General features: G+C 49.9%; 1 protein-coding gene across 2 annotated transcripts in view; it reads right to left on the reverse strand.

Annotated features, from left to right (window-relative positions):
* MGAT5B (alpha-1,6-mannosylglycoprotein 6-beta-N-acetylglucosaminyltransferase B) overlaps positions 1–22,741 on the reverse strand; it is an 82,022-nt gene that overhangs the window by 25,834 nt on the left and 33,447 nt on the right. For both annotated transcript variants that reach the window (XM_058038550.1, XM_058038549.1), the window contains exons 4-8: positions 10,910–11,022; positions 9,800–9,873; positions 8,202–8,372; positions 6,633–6,797; positions 5,245–5,414 (exon numbers count right to left, since the gene is read on the reverse strand). In XM_058038550.1, the coding sequence (XP_057894533.1) occupies positions 5,245–5,414; positions 6,633–6,797; positions 8,202–8,372; positions 9,800–9,873; positions 10,910–11,022 (693 nt within the window). The remainder of the gene's footprint in view (positions 1–5,244; positions 5,415–6,632; positions 6,798–8,201; positions 8,373–9,799; positions 9,874–10,909; positions 11,023–22,741) is intronic.

A 22,741-nucleotide genomic window follows, 5' to 3' on the forward strand; every position in this document is an offset into this window, starting at 1 on the left:
GTCCCAGCTGCTCCAGCAGCTCCCAAAAAAGGAAGAAATCCTTTTTTTGGAGGACAAAATCTCTGCTCTGTGAGGGTGGTGAGGGCCTGGCAGAGGCTGCCCAGAGAAGCTGTGGCTGCCCCATCCATGGGAGAGCCCAAAGCCAGGTTGGACTCGAGCACCAGGAGCACCTGGTAAAGGCTGAAGGTTCCTCCCCAGTGGTGCAGAGCTGATCAATCCACAGCTTTTCCCTGCAGCTCCATCAGGATCACATGGAATCAGCCACTTCTGGCTGTTTCCACAAGCAGTTCCTTTCTCTCCCACACAACAGCAGGACTGGTTTTGCCAGCTGGCGAGGGGAGTGAAGCCAGAGCCTGGGCATGGCGCAGGTTTTCATGTGAACAGATGTGAGACAGAAAGATGGCTTTAATCTGCCAGGAGACAATCAGAAATGTGCTTTCTGGACATGGTGTTTCCATCTGAACAGCCCTTTTTGCAGCCTGAGCACACCTCAGTGAGCACAGAAAGAGCAGGAAAATCACAGCTCTCGCTGAGTGCCAGGCACTGAGAGGAGATGGGGCAGTGGGAGCAGAGCCAAGGCCCACCACAGCTCCAAGGCTCCATCCTCCCCACCCCAGCACAGGGAGGGTGGCTCAGCACCCAACATGCTGGCCACAGAAGGAAAGGGCTGCCAGCACAGGGTACAGGCACGTGCTGCAAACCCAGCGCTTTGCCAGGACTAGAATTAAGAGTCCAGAACTTGACACAGGAGCAATTAAGCTCCGAGAATGCTTTGTAAAGCTCTGACCCCAAGAGGCATCAAATCCCATTTTCTTCGACTTTCTGTCCTGCTTTATGAGCAGTTAATTTCGAGGGGACCATTGAGAAAATCACCTTTCAGCGCTTTTCTGAACTCCCCAGCAGCTCACAGCTCTGCAGCCCCTTCTCCCCCAGCCTCTTCCTTAGCTCCAGAAAAGCAGCTGGACATGCCAAGATGACCACTCCCATGGCTCAAGGATGAGGGTAGGAGCTGGAGCATCCAGGAGTGCCCCTTGTGCTGCTCCTCCCAGGGAAAAAGGCTGAGAGGATCCTTCCTGCCTGACCCCAGGGCATGGGTTTATTAAAGCTTTTTTTGTGGGCACAGCCGTTGCTCCAAAGTGCTGCTTGTAATTTTCCACCATCTACTCATGAGCTGCCTCATTAACAACCCAGCTCAAAGCTTTCAAGCACTTCCCACTCCTCCCCTAGCAAGCAAGCAACAACACCAACACTGGCCTGGATTCTCACCTCCCTGAAAGCACTTTTGGGCTACCAACACAGCACCAGGGATCTTCAGCATGAATCAAGTGTTGCTGTTCAGATTTGGGGTTCTGCTTCTTCCCTCCCTGCTTCAAGACAAGGCTCAAAATGCTGCTGGCTGCCCACCCAGCACAAATCTCAGAGAGAAAACAGCTCCTGGCTCCCTGCTCTCTGCAGTTCATTTTCCTTCTGGGAAGATGCACACAGAAATACAGAATGGTTTGGGTTGGGAGGGAACATATAACCCTGTGATTCACCCCTTACCTCTCCAGAGGCACCAGAAGCAGGTCACAAATTCACTGGGAGTTCAAAGGAGAATAAATACCTGCACTTAGCTCAACTACAGGAGAAAAAATAGCCCCTGGGTAGGACTCGGCAGTGGAATTCACAGATCTTTAAAGTCTGTGGTGAGTAAAACATAACCCAAATAAACTCTCAGACCCCACAGGGACATTTGGACAGTGCTGAGCTGAGCTGGGGATGAAGCCTGCAGATTCCCTGAGCTCCTTATCTTTGTTCCAGATTAACATCAGTCCCTGAACCAGAGGAAGAAGCATTTGACACCCCTGGCCCTCACTGCTGGGCAGGGAGAGGTGCCCAGCACACACATGGGTGTCACACTCCCAACATGTTTTCACCCCCAGCCCTCCATCACCAGCTTTTTTGACCAGGGCCTTACTTCTCCTCCTTCATCTTCTTGATCCTCAGCATTCCTGACCCACTCCAGACCACCTCCAGACACTGCTGCATTGCAATCAATACAGATGCTAATCATGAACAGCTCTGATAACCACTGGCTGAAGTGTATGCAGGCAAATCTTCCAGTGATCCCTTGCCAATGATCAATACACGCAGAAAAATCAGCTCAGAAATTTGAAGAGACAAAAAAAAAAAAAAAATCCAAACCAGGAGAGAGGTTAATCTGTGCTGAATAATTTATGGGCTCCAGTGAAGGCTTTGCTGGGCTGGAGCAGCCACAGCTCCCAGCCATGAAAAGAGCAGGGTTTGCCAAAGAAAAATGCACAAGGATGGAGTCAACGTTTCACACTGCTGGAGCAAAATATCCCCAAACCCACCTTAACACTGCACAAGCAAAATATCCCCAAACCCATCCCAACACTGCTCAAGGTCAGCAAGAGACAGCCAGGATGGGAGAGGACAGATTCAGGCTCAGTGTACAGAGGTGCAAAGCTTTGCTGCTTCAAGGGGGTGCAGGGGACAGGAGGGGTAAGGAATCAGAGTGCCTGGGTTGCCACATCCCCAGGGACAGGGATTTGGCTTTGCTGCATCCCCCAGCCCAGCTCCAACCCTTTGTGCATCCCTGGCTCTCTGCAACCCCTGCCCAAAGCCGTGGCTGCAGGTAAAACGCCTCCAGGCTGTAAGGAAGAGCTCAAGATTAACTCTTAGCACACCTCAGGACTAATTACTCACGTTAAGCTAAGCGTCCCGCTTGCTCCCGGTCACAAAAGCTTTTCCCAGCTCTCCTCAGAGGCAGCAGCCCAGCAGCAGGGATGTCACTGACAGATCTGCAGGATCCAGCACCAGGATTGCTGGCACCACTCATTCCTCTGCCCCCTGTGACACCCACATTAACCCATCTCCTGAGGGGCTGCACAAAGGTGCCAGTGGTGGCACTCCAAGCGCTGGGCTTGGTCTCCAAAGGGACAGAGGGGATGTGGTTACATCCCAGATCCTGCCTGCACTGACCCCAGCCCACTGACAGGAATAGTGGATTTGTCTTTACAAACAAGCTGTGGGTCTGCTGGTAGCTAAAAGCAACACTGGGAGATCAAAGGAACAATGGGAAGGATTTCATTGATTGATGAATGGGAAAATATATTTGTCTTTACAAATAAACTGCAGGTTTGCAGATAAATGAAATTAGATGTTGAAAGATGAAAGAAGCAATGGGGAAGAAAACTCTAAATTCCGTAAGAATTAAAAATTAAAAGGGAGAGTTGTACATTAGAGGGGAATCTCTGGTATCAGGTGTATTGGGAAGTCTGAACCTCTCAAGTACCTCAGCCAATGGGGAAAGAGAAAAGGGAAATTGGGGTAAAAAGGGAGGCTGTGTCCTCCAAAAATCTGAGATTCCAGGGGAATGCCCCATGGCCTCTCTCTTTATTCAAATACAGTCAAAGGACTCCTCTGCCTCCTTTTTGCACATAAACCTCTGGTGTTTGTGGATTTATTTTTCTAACACCATCAACATGAAAGTGAGCACTCAGTGTGGGTGTCCAGCATTTAAAACATCACCAAAGGCAGGCACAGGACATGTGTTTGGGGAGGTGGGGACATTTTCTGGGACACTGAGAAGAGCAAGATGTGCAGCCCCAGCCCAGCTCGCTCACTTCCCATCTCAGCTACCGAGGCGAAGAGATGGAGCTGCCATTCCCAGGAGTCCCAAGGGACACATCCAAATCTGCATCAGGGGAGCTCTCATCACTGAGAAGTGACGTGGAAGCTCCCAGGCTTCTGGCAAAGGCAAAATACTCCAGGCAGCAGGGCAGCTCTCACCAGAGTCACTCACAGAGGGAAACGGGTGCTGCAAAAGCTCCCCGCCTCCCTAAACAACCACCATGAGGTTTGTCATTATAAAACACAAACAAGAACCACACAACAACAGCAACACAGCCCTCCCAGCCATTAACTCCCTTCATCCTTGACTACACGGGTATTATTTAGCATGTCACTCCTGCCTCTTGGAGGAGATGCAGCCTCTTGCATTAGGACCGGGATTTTTTTAAAGTTAATTAGTTAGGAGCTAATTCCATCCATTAATTCTGAATGCTGCAAGGGCTGGGTTGGGGGGTTTTGTTGTTTTTCTCCAGGATTGTTGGGGTTTTTTCACTCCCTTTTCAGCATGGCTCATTATGTGGCTGATGCTGGCTTAGCATCTCCTAAAGCCTGCCCAGTCCCCGAGGCAGCTCGAGGCTCTTCTTGATTTATAACCCATCTAATTTGCAATTTCCTTGGTTCTTGCCCTCTGATCAGGAGGAGAACAAACCTTATGAGGTGACAGAAGGCAGCAGTGTCAGCCCAGTAATAACAGAGAGGAACATCAGCAGAGAGGAACAGGGCCCACACTTAGCTTCTCCCTCTTTTTCCATCTAATATTGGTTTCTCTTGGAGACTGCCATCCTGTATTGCCCCATGTCAGAAAGAGACAATCCCTTTGTGGGAAGTGCCTCCAGCAGCAGCAAATTCCCCCACAGGTCCCCAAGTCACCCCCAGCACCTCCTGAGGGGGAAGGGAAGGGAAGGGAAGGGAAGGGAAGGGAAGGGAAGGGAAGGGAAGGGAAGGGAAGGGAAGGGAAGGGAAGGGAAGGGAAGGGAAGGGAAGGGAAGGGAAGGGAAGGGAAGGGAAGGGAAGGGAAGGGAAGGGAAGGGAAGGGAAGGGAAGGGAAGGGAAGGGAAGGGAAGGGAAGGGAAGGGAAGGGAAGGGAAGGGAAGGGAAGGGAAGGGAAGGGAAGGGAAGGGAAGGGAAGGGAAGGGCTGCTCAACCACTAGCAAAGCCCCAGGGGTTGAGTGCAGCCATGCATGGTGGGAGGAGCCAGTGACCTGCAGAACATCTGCATCCTGCAGCCACCTGGCCAGCAGCCCAGCAGGGAGCATCCCTGGGGAATGGGCTGGCAAAGGGAGCTTTCCCATGGCCAGCTCCAGGCAGGTGTCAGGGGACACAGGTGATGCTGTGTGCTGGCAGCAGGAACCATTCTGCTCAGATCAAGCACTGAAGCCACAGGGCAGAGCCCTGCTCCAGATATGTCCACATCAGCTCCATGCAAAGCATCACCATCAGTCCTTCCCACTTTCCAGGGATGCAGAAGGATGGGATCTCCCCTAGCCACGACACTGGTGGTGCAGCACAGCACCAGCGCTGTCTGAGATGCAGGTGGGCAAAGAGCCTCCCCCAGCCTTCTCAGACCTGCTGCTTCCACCCAAGACCTCGATGCCATCCAGCACTCACCTCTGCAGCTCCTTCAGGGAGACTGTGACCCTCAGGCTGTGTCCCAGCATGAAGAGGGCAGCCAGGATGTCAGCCCACTGCACCATTTCACCCAGAGGGCCTCCCTTCAGCACCCGTGGGCTGAAAACATCCCCTGACTCCTCTGTCAGGAAGCCAATATGGACAAGGATCTGCAGAGACAAGGAGAGGGTTCAGCACTGGGGAAAGGGACAATCTGGGTTTTCCAGCCCAGAATGACTTATGGTCCCTGATTCCCTCCAGCTCCTTTGCAGGCTGTCATTACTCAGGGAGCTCAGTCAGGTGTGCAGACAAATGAGCCATGTCCAATTAGCACAGACCCAATGGCCAGAGCTTGGCCCTTTGACTGCCACTCTGTGTCCTGGGGCCTGGCTCGTGCTCTCCATGTAGATCACAGTCTGAAACATGGGCTGGAGCTGAATTTCCCTGCACACAGGGGCCAAAGGCACAACAGAAACACCAACAGGAGGGCCAGGAACCTCAGCTTATCCTCAGAGGAGACCTGTCACACTCCACTGGCAGCCAGACACCATCTCCACCCACCAGGACCCATTTCCAAAATCCACCCAACTGCTCAGCAACACCAGTCCTGCCACATCCCAAATGCCTGTGGAGTCATGTTCACAAACAACAGACCAACCCTACAGACCCACATGTGGCACTCACATTCTCTGAAAAAATCCCTTTGCCCAGGATTTTTCTCCTGGGAAGCTGAGAAGCCTCAGAGAAAAGGAAAACAATTCTTATCTCATTTGCTTCTCCTGTGCTGTGCTCATGTGGAATGTGTTTGGAGATGGTTTATCCACAGGTGATTGTTTCATTGGACTCTGCAGTGAGTTATTTTCACTCTTTGGCCAATCAGGGCCAAGCTGTGTTGGGACTCTGGAGAGAGTCAGGAGTTTTCATTATTAACTTTTAAGTATATCTTATACTAAAAAGATATACTATATCTTTATACTTATAAAAGTATCTTTTCTGTATTCTTTAGTATAGGATAATATATAGTGTTTACTTGGAATGTGTTTGGAGATTGTTTACCCACAGGTGATTGTTTCATTGGACTCTGCAGTGAGTTGTTTTCACTCTTTGGCCAATCAGGACCAAGCTGTGCCAGGACTCCGGAAAGAGTCACAAGTTTTCATTATTATCTTTTTAGCCTTCTGTAAGTATCCTTTCTGTATTCTTTAGTATACCATAGTTTAGTATTCTTTAATATAATATAGTATCATAATAAATTGGCCTTCTGAGAACTTGGAGTCAGATCCATCATTCCTCCCTTCATCAGGGCACCCTGTAAACACAATACCCACATGCTCCCATAAATGAATTTCCCTCCCAGCTGGGTTCAGCTGCCCCGAGTGTCCACGTACGTTTTTCTGGTCCCGCTGCCGTCCTGCCAGCCTCTGCTCGAGGCGCCGCGCCGCGCGCAGCCACTGCTGGGCCAGGTGCCGGATCCTCTTCTTCATGAAGCTCAGGGACTCCTTGCCCGTGCCAATGAGCTCCAGCAGGCGAGCCAGGTCCCTCCGGAATGCTGCCTAGGGAAGGAGCATGCTCTGCACGGTGAGTGTAGGGAAAGAGGAGCCAGAGGAGCCCCTGGGCTGCCCCGTGGCCTGGGGGAGGTTTGTCCATCTCAGCAGAGTTGATCTGAGCCCTTCCTGCTCCCCTGGAGCCGTGGCAGCTCCTCCACTTCATGCCCGGGATCCCACTGAACACAGTGCTCCTCATGAGAAACCAGATTCCTCAGGAGAGGAAAGGCATGAATGTGTTGGAGTGTGATCAGAGGGATGAAGGATCTCTGCTGTGGAGAGAGCCTGAGGGAGCTGGGGGTGTTCAGCCTGGACAAGAGAAGGCTCCAGACACATCTTCTTGCAACCTTTCTGTACTTATAGGGACTTATAAAAAGAGATGGACAGAATTTTTAGCAGGGCCTGTAAGAGCCAAAATGAGGGATGCAGGACTCCAGGCTGCTCTCCAAAATGCAGTTTATTGTATCCAAGGTGTCACAGCAGTCCAGGGTCATGGGTGACAGAGCTGTGCCTACAGCTGTCAGCTCCAGCTGCAGGCAGGCCTGGAGACCCTTTGGTTTTGGTTACAATGCATTACAGACTTTTCTTTGCTGAGCATCTTAATACAGCAGAACCAATCTATACCTTAACTTTTATCTGTAGCCTATCATAACTACTATAATTACCATATTCATGTTACCATTCTCCAGTCACTAGAAGTTAGTACATTACAGTTTAAGCTAGAAGTTGTTTTTCAGTTTTCTTGCAGTGGAAAATTCTGAGACCTTTTTTCTACTTACAGCTTTGCTGCCTTCTTTGCCTCTGCTATCTTTCTGCTTGGTACAAACATCTTCTTGTTTGAGGTGGGTTTATCCTTTGCCCTAAGTCATAAAAACCCCTTCTAACCAACATTTGCCTCCTTGGTTATCCAGCAAGACTGGCTCAGCAATTCTTTTCTTCTATATCAAAACTTGCTTCCATCTCTATTCCTTCATCAGATTCTACATTTAAAAATCTTTCTGCTAAGCACACATATCTGTGAGACTTTCTTGTCAAACTTTCATCCTTCCCAACAAGGGCCTGTTGCAACAGGACAAGGAGTGATGGCTTTAAACTGAGAGAGCTGACTCAGAATAAATATAAAGAGGAAACTTTTCATGGTGAGGGTGGTAAAACACTGGCACAGGTTGCAAAGAGAGGTGGTGGATGCTCCATTCCTTGCAACACTCAAGGCCGGGTCGGGCAGGCCTTGGAACAACATGTTCTACTGCAAGGTTCCCTGCCCACAGAGACCCCTTCCAACCCCAGCCACCCTGTGAATGTGTGAAAACCCACATCAGGCATCATGGCCCTGCTGAACCTGAGTATTTATTTCTGCTGATGCCTCCCCACAAAGCCCCTGGCCCAGCAGAGGCCGGGCTGGGCCCACCTTACCTGCGCGCGTGGCGCTGGCGGCGGTGAGGGCACGGCCACCGTGTGGTTCCTCCAGGGCAGGGGGGGACAGAACCACTCGACCTCGCTGAGGTAGATGAGGAAGGAGCACTCGGTGCCATCCACACCAAAGAAAGCATAGCAGGGGTCAGAGGTCCAGCGGGCCCTCATCCACTGCAAGGGGCACAGAAACACGTGAGGCCCATGGAGGAGGTGTGCCAGCCCTGCCAGCTGCCCCTGCTGTGAAAAACCTCTGTTCTCCATCCCCTTTCTCTGTCTGGGAGATAAAAATGAAAGGCAGAGGGTGGAAAAGGGCTGCAAACCCAGCCCCAGTGCCACAGGGCTGGTGTTCACCCACTCGGGGCCTCCAGGGAATTTGGGGCAGAGGAAGAGCCAGGGAGGTTTGCTGGGGCTCCCTGGGTTTCTTGCACTGGTTCCAGCCTTCCCTGGGGGCACAACCATTAATCTCCAGGAAATGATGCACCACAGGGATTTCTTGTGGCTGGCTTTGCTGGGGAGCTGCTGATCTCTTCGCCCCCGGAGCAGCAGGGCAGCAGACAGATCTGCCAGCAGTCCCCAGGGATGATTTCACACAGAGGAGAATAACCAGGGACCAGAGCAGCGATTTATCATCCCCCACAACGGCTCTTGCCAGCCTCTTCCTAATTCAACTACAAAAACAAATCTGCTCAGGGACAGTTTGCTGTGCCCAATCTGTAAAGCACAGCAATCACCAGGAGGGGAGATGGGATTACAGCCTTCCACAATTGCATTACATCCTGAATTTACTCAAGTCGTGGAAGGAAAGGATGGCTAACACCCCTGGAAGTGAAAAATCCACATCACTTTCTTGTACCCCCCACGTCATTCTCTTGTACCATTCAACATCTTTCCAGGGAGACTGGGCCCTGCAGAAGCCTGAGCTTGAAGCAAGTTGGCAAGAGGAGGGAAAAAGGCAATGCTTTTAATTAGTTGATGTAAATATGCTCTCTGACAAAGCCATCATGCTCTGGGCCAAGTGCCAGGCTGCATTCCAGTATGAGGAGCAGGCTGGGTCAGGCAGGACGGATTGAGATGGAGGTTCTGGCCACCTCAACAAGGTGCTGCTCTGGGCACTGCTGGGCTTATTCACCAGGGAATGCTCCAGATATTCAGAGGTGATGTGGCAGAGCTTCCTCCTCGCTGTGTTTCTGGCATTGAACACACAGACTGCAGGCAGGGAGGGCTGCAGGCAGAGGTGGGCCCACAGCTGATTCTGCTGCAGCCTGTGGCTTCAAGGCTTTGTACCTCTCCAGCTAAAGGTACACGTGGTGAGGGTATTACTCGGGGAAAACAATCCTATTTCTGTAGCAAAGCTGCCAGAGAAGGTTGGATACCTCCCTTGTGTTTTCTCATCAAAGCACAGCCCTGCTTTGCTTTCCACACCTTTGGGTCTGCTCGTCCTCCTTCAATGGGCTGCACCTTTCCAATATTAACAAACATTTTATCCTGGAAATCATCCCCTTCCCCACTGCCCTTCCCAGTTTAACCCCCAGGGTCACTGCTTTGGGCCCTTCCATCCCAGCTGGAGACCCTATCCCAGACAGGGAACCCCAACTCACCTCCACCTTCCCAGCACAGTCGGGGTACTTGGGGTCCCTGGGCACCTCACACTGATCCCTCCTGCCTTCTATCCCTGTAGAGAGACAATTTGGGCATGGGGAGAGCTGGAGTGTGACAGAGGAGCAGCTAGAAATGCTGTGAGGAGAATGGGATGGGATGGGATGGGATGGGATGGGATGGGATGGGATGGGATGGGATGGGATGGGATGGGATGGGATGGGATAGGGCTGGCAGCCCCCAAGCATGTTCACTGGTGCCACAGCTGGGCTGGCAGACAGCCCCATCCCACTGGATGGAGCAGAACATCAAGATGTGAAGCATCTTCAGCATCCTTCCCAAATCAGGGAAGAAACAGAGGAAACCACCCTGCTTCAATGCAGGGAATGTTCTCCTTCCCTAAATCTCAGCAGATCCATTTCCAGCATTTTCCTGTGCCCTCTGCCTGGTCCAGACCCCGAATTCCACCCGTCCCCACTCTTGTAAGCAGGCTGCAGGATCTAGGGAAGCACTTGACAGCCTTTTATGCTGTAAACTTGCAATAAAAACTGTCCTGCTGAGCTGCTGGAAGAAGACTCAGCCCCCAGGGTGAGTTCCAGAATAAACCATAAAGTGGTTAAAATGGCATCAGGATCATTTCTCCCTCCATGGCTGGGCCAATAAAAGCCACCAGCCCTCCTCTAAGCCCTCCTTTGCTCATAATTGAAAAGCATGAGGTGCAAGAGGCAGTGGAAGGATCTTCAGCCTAAACCCCAATAACCACACAAGCATATGGGGAAGCATCTGCAGAGCCCAGCTGCCCTCCCAGCAGTGACACAGGGGGATGGGAATGTCTCTCCTGCTGCTGAATCCCAGCCCCTGTGAATTTGGATCCAAACCACCAAATTTTTCTATCCAGGGGCTTGTGCACTGCTCGTCACCTTTAATTTTGCATTTAATTCTTCAGCATTTATTCCTGACAGCCATTCAGATTTGTCACGCACGAGTTTCTCAAGGAAGGCAGCCTCAAGATCAGCCTCCATTTCTGGGATTTTTACCAAATTTGTCATGGTTGGACCTTCCCATGGGCACAGAACAACACACAGGGGCTTTGGGGCATGGGGACCACTGACCTTTCCCATTCAGGAGGCTGTTCCGGAGGATCTGATCCACCTTTATTGCAATGTCCGACACGTTCTGAGCTATGGCCTGGATCCTCTCCATCAACCCAGCTGCTGGCTGGAACCTGGGAAAGAAACCAAATTAACCCTGAGAATTTGATGTCCCCTGTTACTGTCATGTTTTCTGAAAAATCCCTTTGCCCAGGATTTCTCTCCTGGGAAGCTGAGAAGCCTCAGAGAAAAAGGAAAACAATAATTATCTCATTTACTTCTCCTGTGTTTTGCTGCTTTGGAATGTGGTTGGAGATTGTTTATCCGGCATGTGAATTGTTTTTACTTAATGGCAAATCATGGCCAAGCTGTGTCAGACTCTGAGGAGAGAGTCGCGAGTTTTTCCGTAGTATCTTTTAGCCTTCTGTCTAGATCCTTCCTCTGTTCTTTAGTATAGTTTAGTATAGTATTCTTTAATATAATAATATAATAAAATAATAAATTAGCCTTCTAAAAACATGGAGTCAGATTCATCATTCCTCCCTTAAATAGGGGTCTCAGAAAATACCACAGTGTCCCAGTGGTGACACTCAGAGGTGCTCAAAGAGAAATCCATACCCAGCAGATTGAACTTAGCTCCAGGATGAAACACAGGCATGCCTGGTGCAGCATTTAACAGGCAAAGAAGCCACTGCTTTCCAGGAGGTTTGATTGAAAACCTATTTAAATCAGTGTTTTATACATATTCTGCCATTTTTTGAAGTGTGCTGTTAAACACGGATCCACCTGTGGGTTTTATGCAGGAAAAATATTAAATAGACTGGCAAAAAATGTTTTTTTTCTTATTTTAGGTGTGCTGTGTTTGAAAATCCTCTGCTGTGATAATTGGTCCTGCAGTAGAAAGCTGTGCTGGGAAAAAAAAATGAGTAAAAGAATAAAAATACAGAGAAAAGAAGGTAAAACTCAGCATGGCAGAGGAAGTTTGAGTTTGGAGCAGAGCGATGAAAAACACACAGGACATGTGGATCTCCTGATCCAGCCCATCCACAATGGTGGGGATCAGTTTTTCCTCCCAAGGAACAAGTGACAGGACAAGACAAAACAGACTTAAGGCGCACCTGGGGAAGTTTAGATTGGATAACAGGAAAAACTTCTTCACTGAAAGTGAGGCCAGGCATTGGAACAGCCTGCCCAGGGAAGCAGTGGAGTCATCATCCCTGAAGTGTCCCAAAAATACCCAGATGTGGTTCTTAGGGACAGGGTTTAGTGATGGGCTTGGCAGTGCTGGGTTAATGGTTGGATTCGGTGATATCAGAGGTGTTTTCCAGCCTCAGTGATTCTGAGATTCAGGTGAGTGGATTTCCAGCAAGGAGCAGCAGGCAGGGCTGTGCAGGCACAGGGAGCTGGGGCTGAGCTGGGCATTGCAGCCCCAGCAAAGCCCACAGACACCTTCCACCAAGGCTTGAGGTCAGATCCCACCAGCCTGGATTGCTGCACGTGCTTCCATGGAATCAAACCTGGAATCAACACTGTCCTGGGTGAACAGCTCCGTTGAACTCATCTAAGGAACATGTTGTGTGAACAGGAAAAGAGAGCCCTGTAAAGAGGCTCAGTGTCAATTAAAACCTGGTGTAAGCTGGAAAAATGCAAACAGAACTCCATCCATCAGTAGTGGAGCCTGCCAGGCCTGACAAGGAGCAAGCCCTCCCACTCCAACACCTCTCCTGTGTCTAGCAGACAGGTGTCTGCTAAGGAAGGCAGGAGCCTCCTCTGAAATGGAAAATGTAAACCCCTTCCCTCTGAATTATTATCATTTTGAAATTAAGGGGCTCTCAGGCAAAGATATGGCAGTAGGAATAACAGTTCTTTATGAGGAAAAAATAAAACATTTAAAAATATATAAAAATAAAAATGCAGTAATACAAAGCAACACTGCCAGAGTCAGAATCCAACCCTGCCCCCCTGTGTGTCAGGGCAGTGTCCCAGCCCCATCCCATGGGGGCTCAGCCCTCCTGCAGTGCCAGCTGTGGCTCTGCTGCAGCAGGGATCCTGCACAAGGGGGGAGTTTTCCTCTGCAGCTCCAGGGCTGCTGCAGATGGGCCTGGGCTCCCTCTGGCCATGCAGGGCAGCAGAAAGCTGCTCCTCTGGCAATGCAGGGGGCAAAGGCTGCTGTGCTGTGCCAGGCTCAGATTGGATCCAGGTAGGAATGCTTGGCTCCTCCCCTGGGCGGAGCATCTCCCCATGGGATGCTGGGATTGGATCAGCCCTGCAGGGACACTCAGTGGCCATGGACAGCAGAGATCTCCTGGAGGGAGGGTTGGCTGTGGGAGAGATAAAGAAAAAACTGCCCAAAGGACAGCAGAGAACTGCCCCAGCTCTGACAGATGGTGATAGAACACACACCCCCAGCACATCTTGCATTTCCAACCTCAGATACCTGCCACTTCCACCACAAACAGCCACCACATCTCCATGAGTTATCCCAGCAAATAATTTTCCCTTCTTCAATGTTTAGGTCGTAAGTTTTCCCTGCTGCTGCCGCTGAGGTCGTTACAATACAGGGGAATGTCACACGCAGTGAGCAAAACCAAAAGGGCTACCTTGAATACTCATGGCACAAAAAATATGTGCTGATGTCAGGTCCTTCGTGGTGAAGTTTTATGTTTGTTCTCCAGCAGATCAGTGAACCCAAAGGCTGGGATTTAAAGTACCTCTGTCCTCAAGGCTAAAAAAATCCTGGTTTTATGAACCGACACTGCTTCGCTTGTTGATTTAAAGTCCATTTGCCAGCAGCGAGCAGCCCACATTTTTCCTTCTGGCATGGTTTACGACCATCAATATTCAGGCTGCATATCTCCACAGGGAGCCACTGATCTTGGGCTTTTAAGAAATAATAATTAAATGCAGAGGACACCATTGCCCCCAAGTCACTTCCAACCTTTGCAGAGAATAAACCCCAGGTATCCTGCTGTAACCAGTGCAGCAGGGAGGCTGCTCGTGAGGCCCTGGGAAAATATGGGCACAAAAATAACCTGAGATAAGCTCTGCTTGTCAGCATGGCTCCAAGGAGATAAAATTGTCCTGGTCTGAAAGCTTGCAAACCCCCATTTCTGCAACCCTTTTTTCTCCAGCAGAGGCACTCAGTAAACACCTGGGATGGGCAGTTTAGGAGGAAACATCACATGGATGCTGTGAATTTAGAGCCAGTGATCCCAAACTCCTGTTTTCAACAGGAAAAGCATGTGGGCTTGGTGAAGGTGCTCCCCAGGTTTCTCCATCACTCATGGCAAGGAGAGAGGATGACCACAGCCACAGCAGCACTGCTCTCACCCTTCAGAGCACTTAGATCAGCTCACAGTCTAGCTTCTGCCTCTTCCCAGAAGCTATCCCAATCCTTACTTGCTCCCAAACACCCAAGGAACCAGGTGAGCCTCAAAAATCAACAGCAACCTCAGCCCTCAGCTCCTCACTGATGATGTCCAGGCCTCAGCTCAGCCAGGGCTGAGCACTGGGCAGCCATAAAAATGCTCAAACAAAAATCAGGATTGTTATCCTAAATAAATTGCTTTCTTCCAGCTCAGCCTTGTCCTGCCAGGCAGCCACAGTGTTGGGTGGTGGAGCTGGCCCAGGCACTGTGCCAGCTTGCCCAGCTCTTGTGAAGCTACAGCTGCTCCCCAAACACTAAGATTTCACCTCAAAACACTTGTGAAGCTACAGCTGCTCCCCAAACACTAAGATTTCACCTTAGATGCAAAATGTATTTCTGAGCATCACACTCCAGTCCTCCAAACAGGGCGGGCATTGCATGAGCACCACGAGGCTTTCCCCAAAACACAGAGGATTACTGGAAAGGGACATTTTTAATGTCCACATGACTCCTGGAACATATGAAAGTGATGCCTTGTGAAGGCTGACCTAGAGCAGAGACTGGACAGAGCTAAAGAATAAAGCAGGGATTTATTGAAAGGCCTCCATGGATCTACCTTGGGCAGCACCAGAGCCCGGCCAGGGCTGCACACAAGATGAACCAAAATGGTCCCAAAATGCACAACCGGGCACGGGGTCTCTCCCTTTGATCAGTTCTGCTCCATTTGCATCTTGCAGTTCATTGTCCCATTCCAGCTTTAGCCCATCCAGTCCCATCCTTGTTTTTCTCTCTCCAGCCCACGGTGTTTGTGCTCTTGGGGCTGAGATTTGGATCATTTGTCCTTGGTGCCCAGTTGGAGCAGGAATTGTTTTGTCTCCCTGCTCTGTGCACAGAGCTCACCATCCCCTCATGTGAAGCTCAAAAGTAGCACAGAATCTGAAAAATTATGCCTCAGCCAAAACCTGAGGCATCAAAAGGAGAGGGAGAAAAGTAGAAAAGTCCCTTTGAAACACAGAACCAGGCTCAGATCTCCCATGCTCCTCGTCCTTGGATGCCACCAAACCCTCGTGGGGTTTTTCTTAGGGAGGGATTTCACACCTGGGGAGAAGAGCCACGCTGCCAGCTGGGAACACTGACAGGTCCCAGTGTTTGCATCTGCTGGGTAACAAGGCCATCACAGGAGCAGCACATTTCATGTGAGGCATTAAGGAGATGACAAGCAGGTTAAGCATAAGTTACATCAACTATCAGCACAGTGATTTGTCACCCAGGCAGGGGACAAGAAAATAAGGCAGTTAAAGGTGTATCTTCAATGTGAAAAGGTTCTCTGTGCCTCGTAGGAGTTTGAAGCCTTGTTGTTAGTAAGTGGAGACACCAGGAAGGACAAGGTAAGTGGCTTGTTCTGCTCAGCAATAGCTCAGCAGAGCAGGGATATCCCACCACGTGGTGGATCCAAGTCAGGATTGCCAGCACAGCCCTTGCCAGCCCAGTGGAAAAAGAATCTCCTTTCTTCCAGCACCACCACTGCCCAGGGAGCAGCTTTGTGCCTTTTCCCTTCCTGCTTTTTAAATTTTTCCATAGTGACATGCTAAATGCCACCAAAATGTGCTGGCACTCTGCCAGCTATTGAAAGTACACTAAATTACCCCAGCTTTCCTAGAATAAATTTTTCCCTGGGACCTTAAAACCGTTTACTACAGCAAATACAGTATTTTAACTCCTAACCATCAATATAGATTTCGTCTTCATTATTTTCAGATTTATATTTCCCCCTGTTGATTAGGATTCAGATCACACTGTGCCTTATAATACTCTGTATACAGTATTCATCTCCTTTCAAAAACTGCTATTAAGATGTATCTTTCCCCACTGACAGATCATTTGCCATAGAATATAGCCGGAGGTTGGGTTTTCTGTCACTTTTTTATGCATTAATTTGGTTCCCTTCACTTTGCTCTTGTCCCCAACTCCACAGCACCAGCTCGGATTCAGCCTGTTTATCCCTTTACAAGCCACTGTATTTTTATTGCCTTTTATAAAAGTGGCATTATGAAAAGATGAATCTCTTTCTCTTTGTGTGTTGTCTTCATAATACAAGCCCTAAACATATTTGCTTGCTCATCCGATATTTCTTGCTATTAACTTGTGAAAGCCATGGCTTTGGGAAGACCAATACAGATGGAGAAAAGCAGATGTTCTGAAGATAATACATCAACAAATTCAGCATTTGCACAGAGCAGTTTACCAAAGGATTTCCTCTTGTGTCTGTGCTGCCATTTGCCTCTTTAAATATTTTTTTAAGTTGCTTGCCCAAAGACCCAAAGCAGATCAGAAAGCAGCAGGGCTGGTGCTGCTATTTCACTGCTCTGGGGACACAAATCACATCCAGCCCCACAGCAGCATCAGTCTCCAGAACAGGGAGCTGAAATCCCACAGGGAAGGGAAAGGGAATGCCAAGGGAAAAAGGATCTTTTCTGTCCGCCTGGTTCCTGCTGCAGCTTGTGAGGTGGTGCCTGTTCAAACAGCTGGGACATCTCCAGGAGAAATGAGCCCCAAGGGCAGCTCCAGCAGGTCACCCTGAGGGCTCAGGATGCTCTTCCCATCCATCCATCTGTCCCTTCATCCCCAATCCCCTCCAACGGGAAACATTCAGAGTCACCCAGCTCTGGGAAGTCACCAACTCAGTGGCTGGAAAGCTGAGGGGTCCCAGGGGTGTGGGGAAAAGCCCTCATCAGAATGCTGGATAACAAAAAAAGTCATTTAAATGTCCAAAAAGATGGAGAAATTAAAAGCTTTGCTCCACTAACATAAGAGAATACAAGTAAAACTCATCCATGCTGGAGGAAAAACATTTTTGGGAGATCCATGCCCCAGTGTGTATCTGTATATCCTCTCTGAGATGCTTTGTATCCAAAAACACAGAATCCAGGCCTGCCCATGTGGGAGAGGGCAGGACACAGAGCCAGGGGGATTATTGGGGGGATGATGCTCTGTCTGAAATTTGTGTCACAGTCCCCTGACACCGACAACCCCAACACAGGAGGTGTAGCACGAGGGGCAGCAGTGGCTCAGGAGGCTCAGCTGGGCAGTTTCTGTTCATTGGCCTTGTAACCCTGGATTTAATCCTCATCCCTGCAGTGCTGCTCCCCTGGGCTTGGATGAGTGCTGGTCCTTGTGGTGGGAGGGCAGCACACCCCGTGCAGGGAGGATTCCACATCCTGCCCCATTTGGGAAAGGCTCAGACCCCCAGCAAGCAGAGAAAAAGCCCAAAGCTCTGCTTATGATCATCATGGTAGAAATTTAGAGTCATGCTGGAGGGAAGAAGTGCAGGGGCTGAGGCACAGCTGCTTTGCTCCCCCCTGGAGGGGGCTCTGCCAGGTCACTCATACCCTCAGTGCCTTTCTGACACTGGACAAGGACAGGGCACCTGGCTTTGCACATGTGAGAAGGTCCATGCCACTGAGAAGTGGGTTTCTTCTTCACAGGCTGCCCCTGCCAGTCAAATGAAATAAAAATATTTTTTAAAAAAACAGAGGACAGCATTTGTTCCCAGTGTAATTTCTGGGGTCTCTGTACATCCCAAGGTTTTCCACCTCAGGGTGACACAAACAGCTCAGTCTCCCCTCCACGAACACCTGAGTAAAGACCTGAGCTCACTCTGGCCATGTTTGTCCTCACTGGGAATTCACCCTGGGAAGTTATCCCAGAGAACACGATTTGGGATGGGAGCATTCCTTGGAAACTCCTTTGAAGCAAATGCCAGATGATGCATGGGCAGAGCCCTGACTGAACGGCTCCAACACCAAGTTACATAATAAATCACATTATAAATGCAGCAGCATTTAGCTCACTAAAGCACTTCCATTTATTTTCATTTCAGTTGATTGTGGGTGATATTTCTCACACAAATACTTTTCTAAGAGGCCCTGAGCCAACCCAAAACCCATGGCTGCACACCCCAGGGGGGGACACTGACATTTCAGTGAGCTGGCAATAAACTTTATGAAAAAAATAATGAAAATCAGCTTTCCAACCAAACCCTGTAGCTCACCAGCACAAAGTATAACCAACACCATTAATTAAAATATTTTATCAATGCTATATATTTTATCAATACTCTCAAAATGCTTTGAGATCTTCCCCAAGCAGAACACAAAGCTGAAGCCACAAGCCCAAAACTTCATTTTCCCCCTGACCCTCAGAGCAGAACTGGGCTGAGCCACAGGCCTGGGCAGCTGTGGGTTTATTTATGGGAACACAGGGGATCATGAAAAGGAGGGTTATGGGATCACCACTTTGTTGGGGCATAAATCAGATACATTTATCTACAGGCTGGGAAAAACTCCCTTCAGTGAGTGGGGAAGGCGCTGCCAGCCTCACAGGCTTCACTAAGAGGCACCTGCCTAAAAGTGAGCCCAAAACCACCAGTTGTGGTCAGAATCCTTGGGGCAGAGGATCCCCTGGGGCAAGATACATTCCTCAGCCCCCCATTTCCTTTGCCAGCTGTGTGTTTGGTGCTCATGCTGTGTTTCATTTTAGCAGGGGTATTTTGGCCCTCTGTTTGCTCCAAAATCAGGGGATCTGCTGGAGGTTAACAGGCTCTGATTTTCCTTGTGGGGTAAAGCAGACACACAGGCTGGGTAAAGGCAGCCCCACACCACCACTGCCCAGCCCTGCCCCTGTGCAGCCACCCAAAAACAACCACAGCACAAAAACAGCAGTGACTGCACTTGGCCTCAGGTGCTCATTCAAGAAACCTCATTTGCCAGCCCTGTGATAAAGCAGTTTTCAGTGTGTCAATGCTTTGGCATGGGAATAAAATTAATTATTAAATATTAAATATTAAATAAAGATAAATGTAAATAAAAGTATAAATAAATATATAAATATAACTTTAATATAGATATAAATAATATAGTATAAATGTAAATATAAAATTATAAATATAAACATTGAAATAAAAATAAAGTTTAAAAATAAACGAAAGCAGAGCCTCTGCTGAATTAACTTCAGCAAATTGAGCAGGAGGTGCTGGGGGAGGTGCAAGCCTGGGAGCAGGAGGGGAGGGTGTGAGTGACCTGGGCATACCTTGGCACCTGTCCTATCACCATGCTGGTGATGCCCAGCACCATTTGGGCTGTGGGGCTCTTCCATGGTGCCATAGCCCTTCTGGAAATGTGGGTGCATGGATGGACCCTGCTGACCTGCTGGCAGCACACAGCCACCTCCCTGCTCTGTCTTAAGAGAAAAGTAACTTATCTCAGCTGCCCAGGCCTGAATTTCCCCATTTATGTCCTCTCCTGATCCTGATGGGGACTCCAGAGCAGCAGTGAGTCCCTCCACTGTGCCCATCCTCTCCAAGTAACACTGAAATGGGGTTGTGTATCCTGGAGAAAAGGAGACTCGGGGGTGCCCTCATCACTCTGCACAGCTCCTGGAAGGTGCCTGTGCTCAGCTGGGGCTGGCAGGACAGACAGAACCAGAGCACACAGCCTCAAGCTGCACCAAGGGAAATGCAGGTTGGAGAGCAGGGAAAAGTTTTTCACAGAAATGGTGATAAAGTTCTAGAATGTGCCCGGGGAGGTGGTGGAGTCACCATTCCTAGGTATGTTTAACAAAGCCTGGATGTGGCACTGGGTGCCAGGGTTTAGGTGAGGGGTTGGGGCTGGGTTGGACTCGATCTTGAAGGTCTCTTCCAACCCAGTGATTCTGTGAATTCTGTGAAATCATCCACAGAGGCAGACATCCTCAGGAGCTGGCAAGGAAAAATTCATCCCCTCTGCCAGGATGGAAGAGGCTGTGGGACCTGTGAGGAAGGTGAGTGCTGGGAAGGGAGGCTCCTGTCTCCTGATGCACCCCTGCCCCTGCAGCAGAGCTCAGCTCAGCAGAACCAGCACCCAGCAAAGCCAGGCTGGACCACAGGGTGGTCTCACCTTCCCTGGGCTGCTCTGAAGAGCTTTGCCCTCTCTGAGCCCCTCAGGAGATGGGAGCCAATGCTCAGAGGGGTCCAGGACTGCTCCAGGCTCACCTGGGCTGCAGGACACCACAGCCTTGGCAGGGATTTCTCTGCAGCCAGCTCACCACCAGCAACAATTCAGGAATTAATAGAGCCAGGCTGGCAGGATGCAGGAACATCATCCATTTAGTGTCATATTGCGAGACTTTTAATTACTGGGGGAATATGGAGTCATGTAATGATTACAAGAACAAATACTTAAAGTGTGTGGAAATTAACTGAGCCTTGGCAGTAATTAAGCTTGAAGATTATTCAGTCGTTAGCAAATAACACCCTTTGCAGGCTAACCACCACGTGGGGACAGGGATGACCAGGAATGCCAGTGCTGCAGACCCCAGCCTTGCCCTCTGCCATGTCCCTGGGGCATGAGGTGGGCAGGGGCAGCCCAGCTCCTGGAAAAGGGCTTTTCCAACACTGTGGGGTTACAGTGCCAGCTTGGGTCAGCCACTCAGACCCTATCCTCCTCTCCCTCCCTCCTAAGCACTTTTCAGCAAGAGATCAACACTTCCCCTGCAAACTAATATTTTTCCCTTGCCCAGTAAATAGCTCTCCAGGAGGCTTCCATAAGTACTCCTAATTTCCTTCCCCCTCGGATGATTTACGAGGGTTGCATTCAATTAACAGCAGTATTGATTTTCCTGCAGCTGACTGGCAGCCTGCTGGCCCTCGTTAGGGAATCCATCCTTCCCTTCCCAGCACGGGCAGGATGCAGGCAGCAGGGAGCTCAGGCAGGGCTGGAGAAGGCAGCCAGCCACCCCTGGAGTTCACAGGTGCAGCCTGTGTGCCAGCCCACAAAACTTTTGGGCAGCTCTTCCAAGGGGGAGAAAATTGGAGTGGGACATTTGGGTTTTCCAAGAGTTTTATCGGCTGGAAATGGAGGCACCTGTGGAATGTTCAGTGAGACAGCCCCAGTGGAGGAAGAAAGATTTTGCAGCTTGGAAATCTGGGAGGCTTTCCAAGGCAGGCCATTAATGCCACCCTGCATATACAGAGTTTTCCTTGCACTTTCCAAGGGGTAAAGCCACCCCACCAAGCCTCTGCTGGAGTGGTGCAGTGCTCACAGGTTACTCCATAAAGCTCAGCAAAGCCTTCACCTCCTTCCCCTCAGCTGGAGCTCTGCAAAACCCAGCCCTCCTGATTCCACTGGAGATCCAGCCTTAAGCAGGAGAGCACTTTGTAAAAACAAGAATTAATCCACTTTTGGGAAACTGGAAGCACAAAGCCCACACTGGCAGCCGTGCAGAGTAGGAAGGAGACGAAGGCAGCAGCAGTGCCAAGCAGGGACGCTTTGAAGAGTAAAATCCCTTTGAAATTACCACCCTTTAATTGTATTATCTTTCCCTGACAGCCTCAAGTCGGTCACTGGTGATCAAAGAGACGGAGGCAGGGAGGGAAGGAGACAAGCCCTCGGTGGAATCCCAGGATCCTAACAAGGAAAAGCTCCTGGGTGTCTCCGTGGGGCTGATCTGGGTCCAGGAGTCATTGCTGGGTCCTGGGGCAGCTGGAGGTGCCCAATCCACCTCAGCACAGGGGTCCCCAGGACTGCAGGTGGTCGCCCTCAAGGGACAGTGTAGGAACATTGTGGGGTGGGATGGTGGGGATGGATGGAGATGAGAGATCTCTGCAGCCAGGACTGGAATTTGGGGTTTATTGCAAAGGGCCTGGGTGCAGGGCCCTGCTGGGAGCTGCAAAACACAGCTGAGGGCAGGAATGAGAGAAGAGAGGGGGAGAGAGGATGAGAGGGTAAGAGAGTAATAGAGCGAGGTTCCCATTCCAATACCATAAATCTTCTTCTGTGTTGAATATTCTGATTCTCACTAACCAATCTAGTACAAGATACAAATCCTACAGCATTTCCATACAGCCTATAAGAATCACTACATTACTATACTGTGTTACATTTTAAACACTAAAAACTCCTCTTTGGGCCCCTTCTGCCAAGCTGTAGGGTCTGCTCTGACCCTTGGGCCTGTCTGCAAGCAGAGGGTGTTGTTCCATCAAAAGGGGATCACCTTCAGCTGGCCACACCATTGTTTTCCCATTGTTCAGTAACTGAGGGATCTCAAAGCTTGCTTTCATTTCAATCTCACTTATAGTTTCTATATTCTCAAAATCTTTTGCCAGGCAATCATATTGATAAGGCTTTCCTGTTTCATCTTCCCCAACAGGACAGGGAGCTCAGCACCCTGACTCCACAGGGTTTCACAGCAGCTGCTTTTGGATTCCCCCTGGGTTACTCTGCTCAGCTCAGAGAGCACCCAGAGCTGTGGGATCAGCACAGAGCCAGGCTCTGCTCAGAGCAGGACAGCTCTGAACCCTTCCAGCTGCCTCATGCACCCCTCAGGGGGCAGCAGGGATGAGGACAAGCCAAGAAAGGTCACCCTGCTTGAGGCAGCACCAGAGGTGGAGCCACTCAAACCCAGCTGTGACACCTCCAACACATCCCATCCCCTCTGGGCACAGCCCTCAG

The sequence above is a fragment of the Melospiza georgiana genome, chromosome 21, assembly GCF_028018845.1.
Source record: "Melospiza georgiana isolate bMelGeo1 chromosome 21, bMelGeo1.pri, whole genome shotgun sequence".
Taxonomy (NCBI): domain Eukaryota; kingdom Metazoa; phylum Chordata; class Aves; order Passeriformes; family Passerellidae; genus Melospiza; species Melospiza georgiana.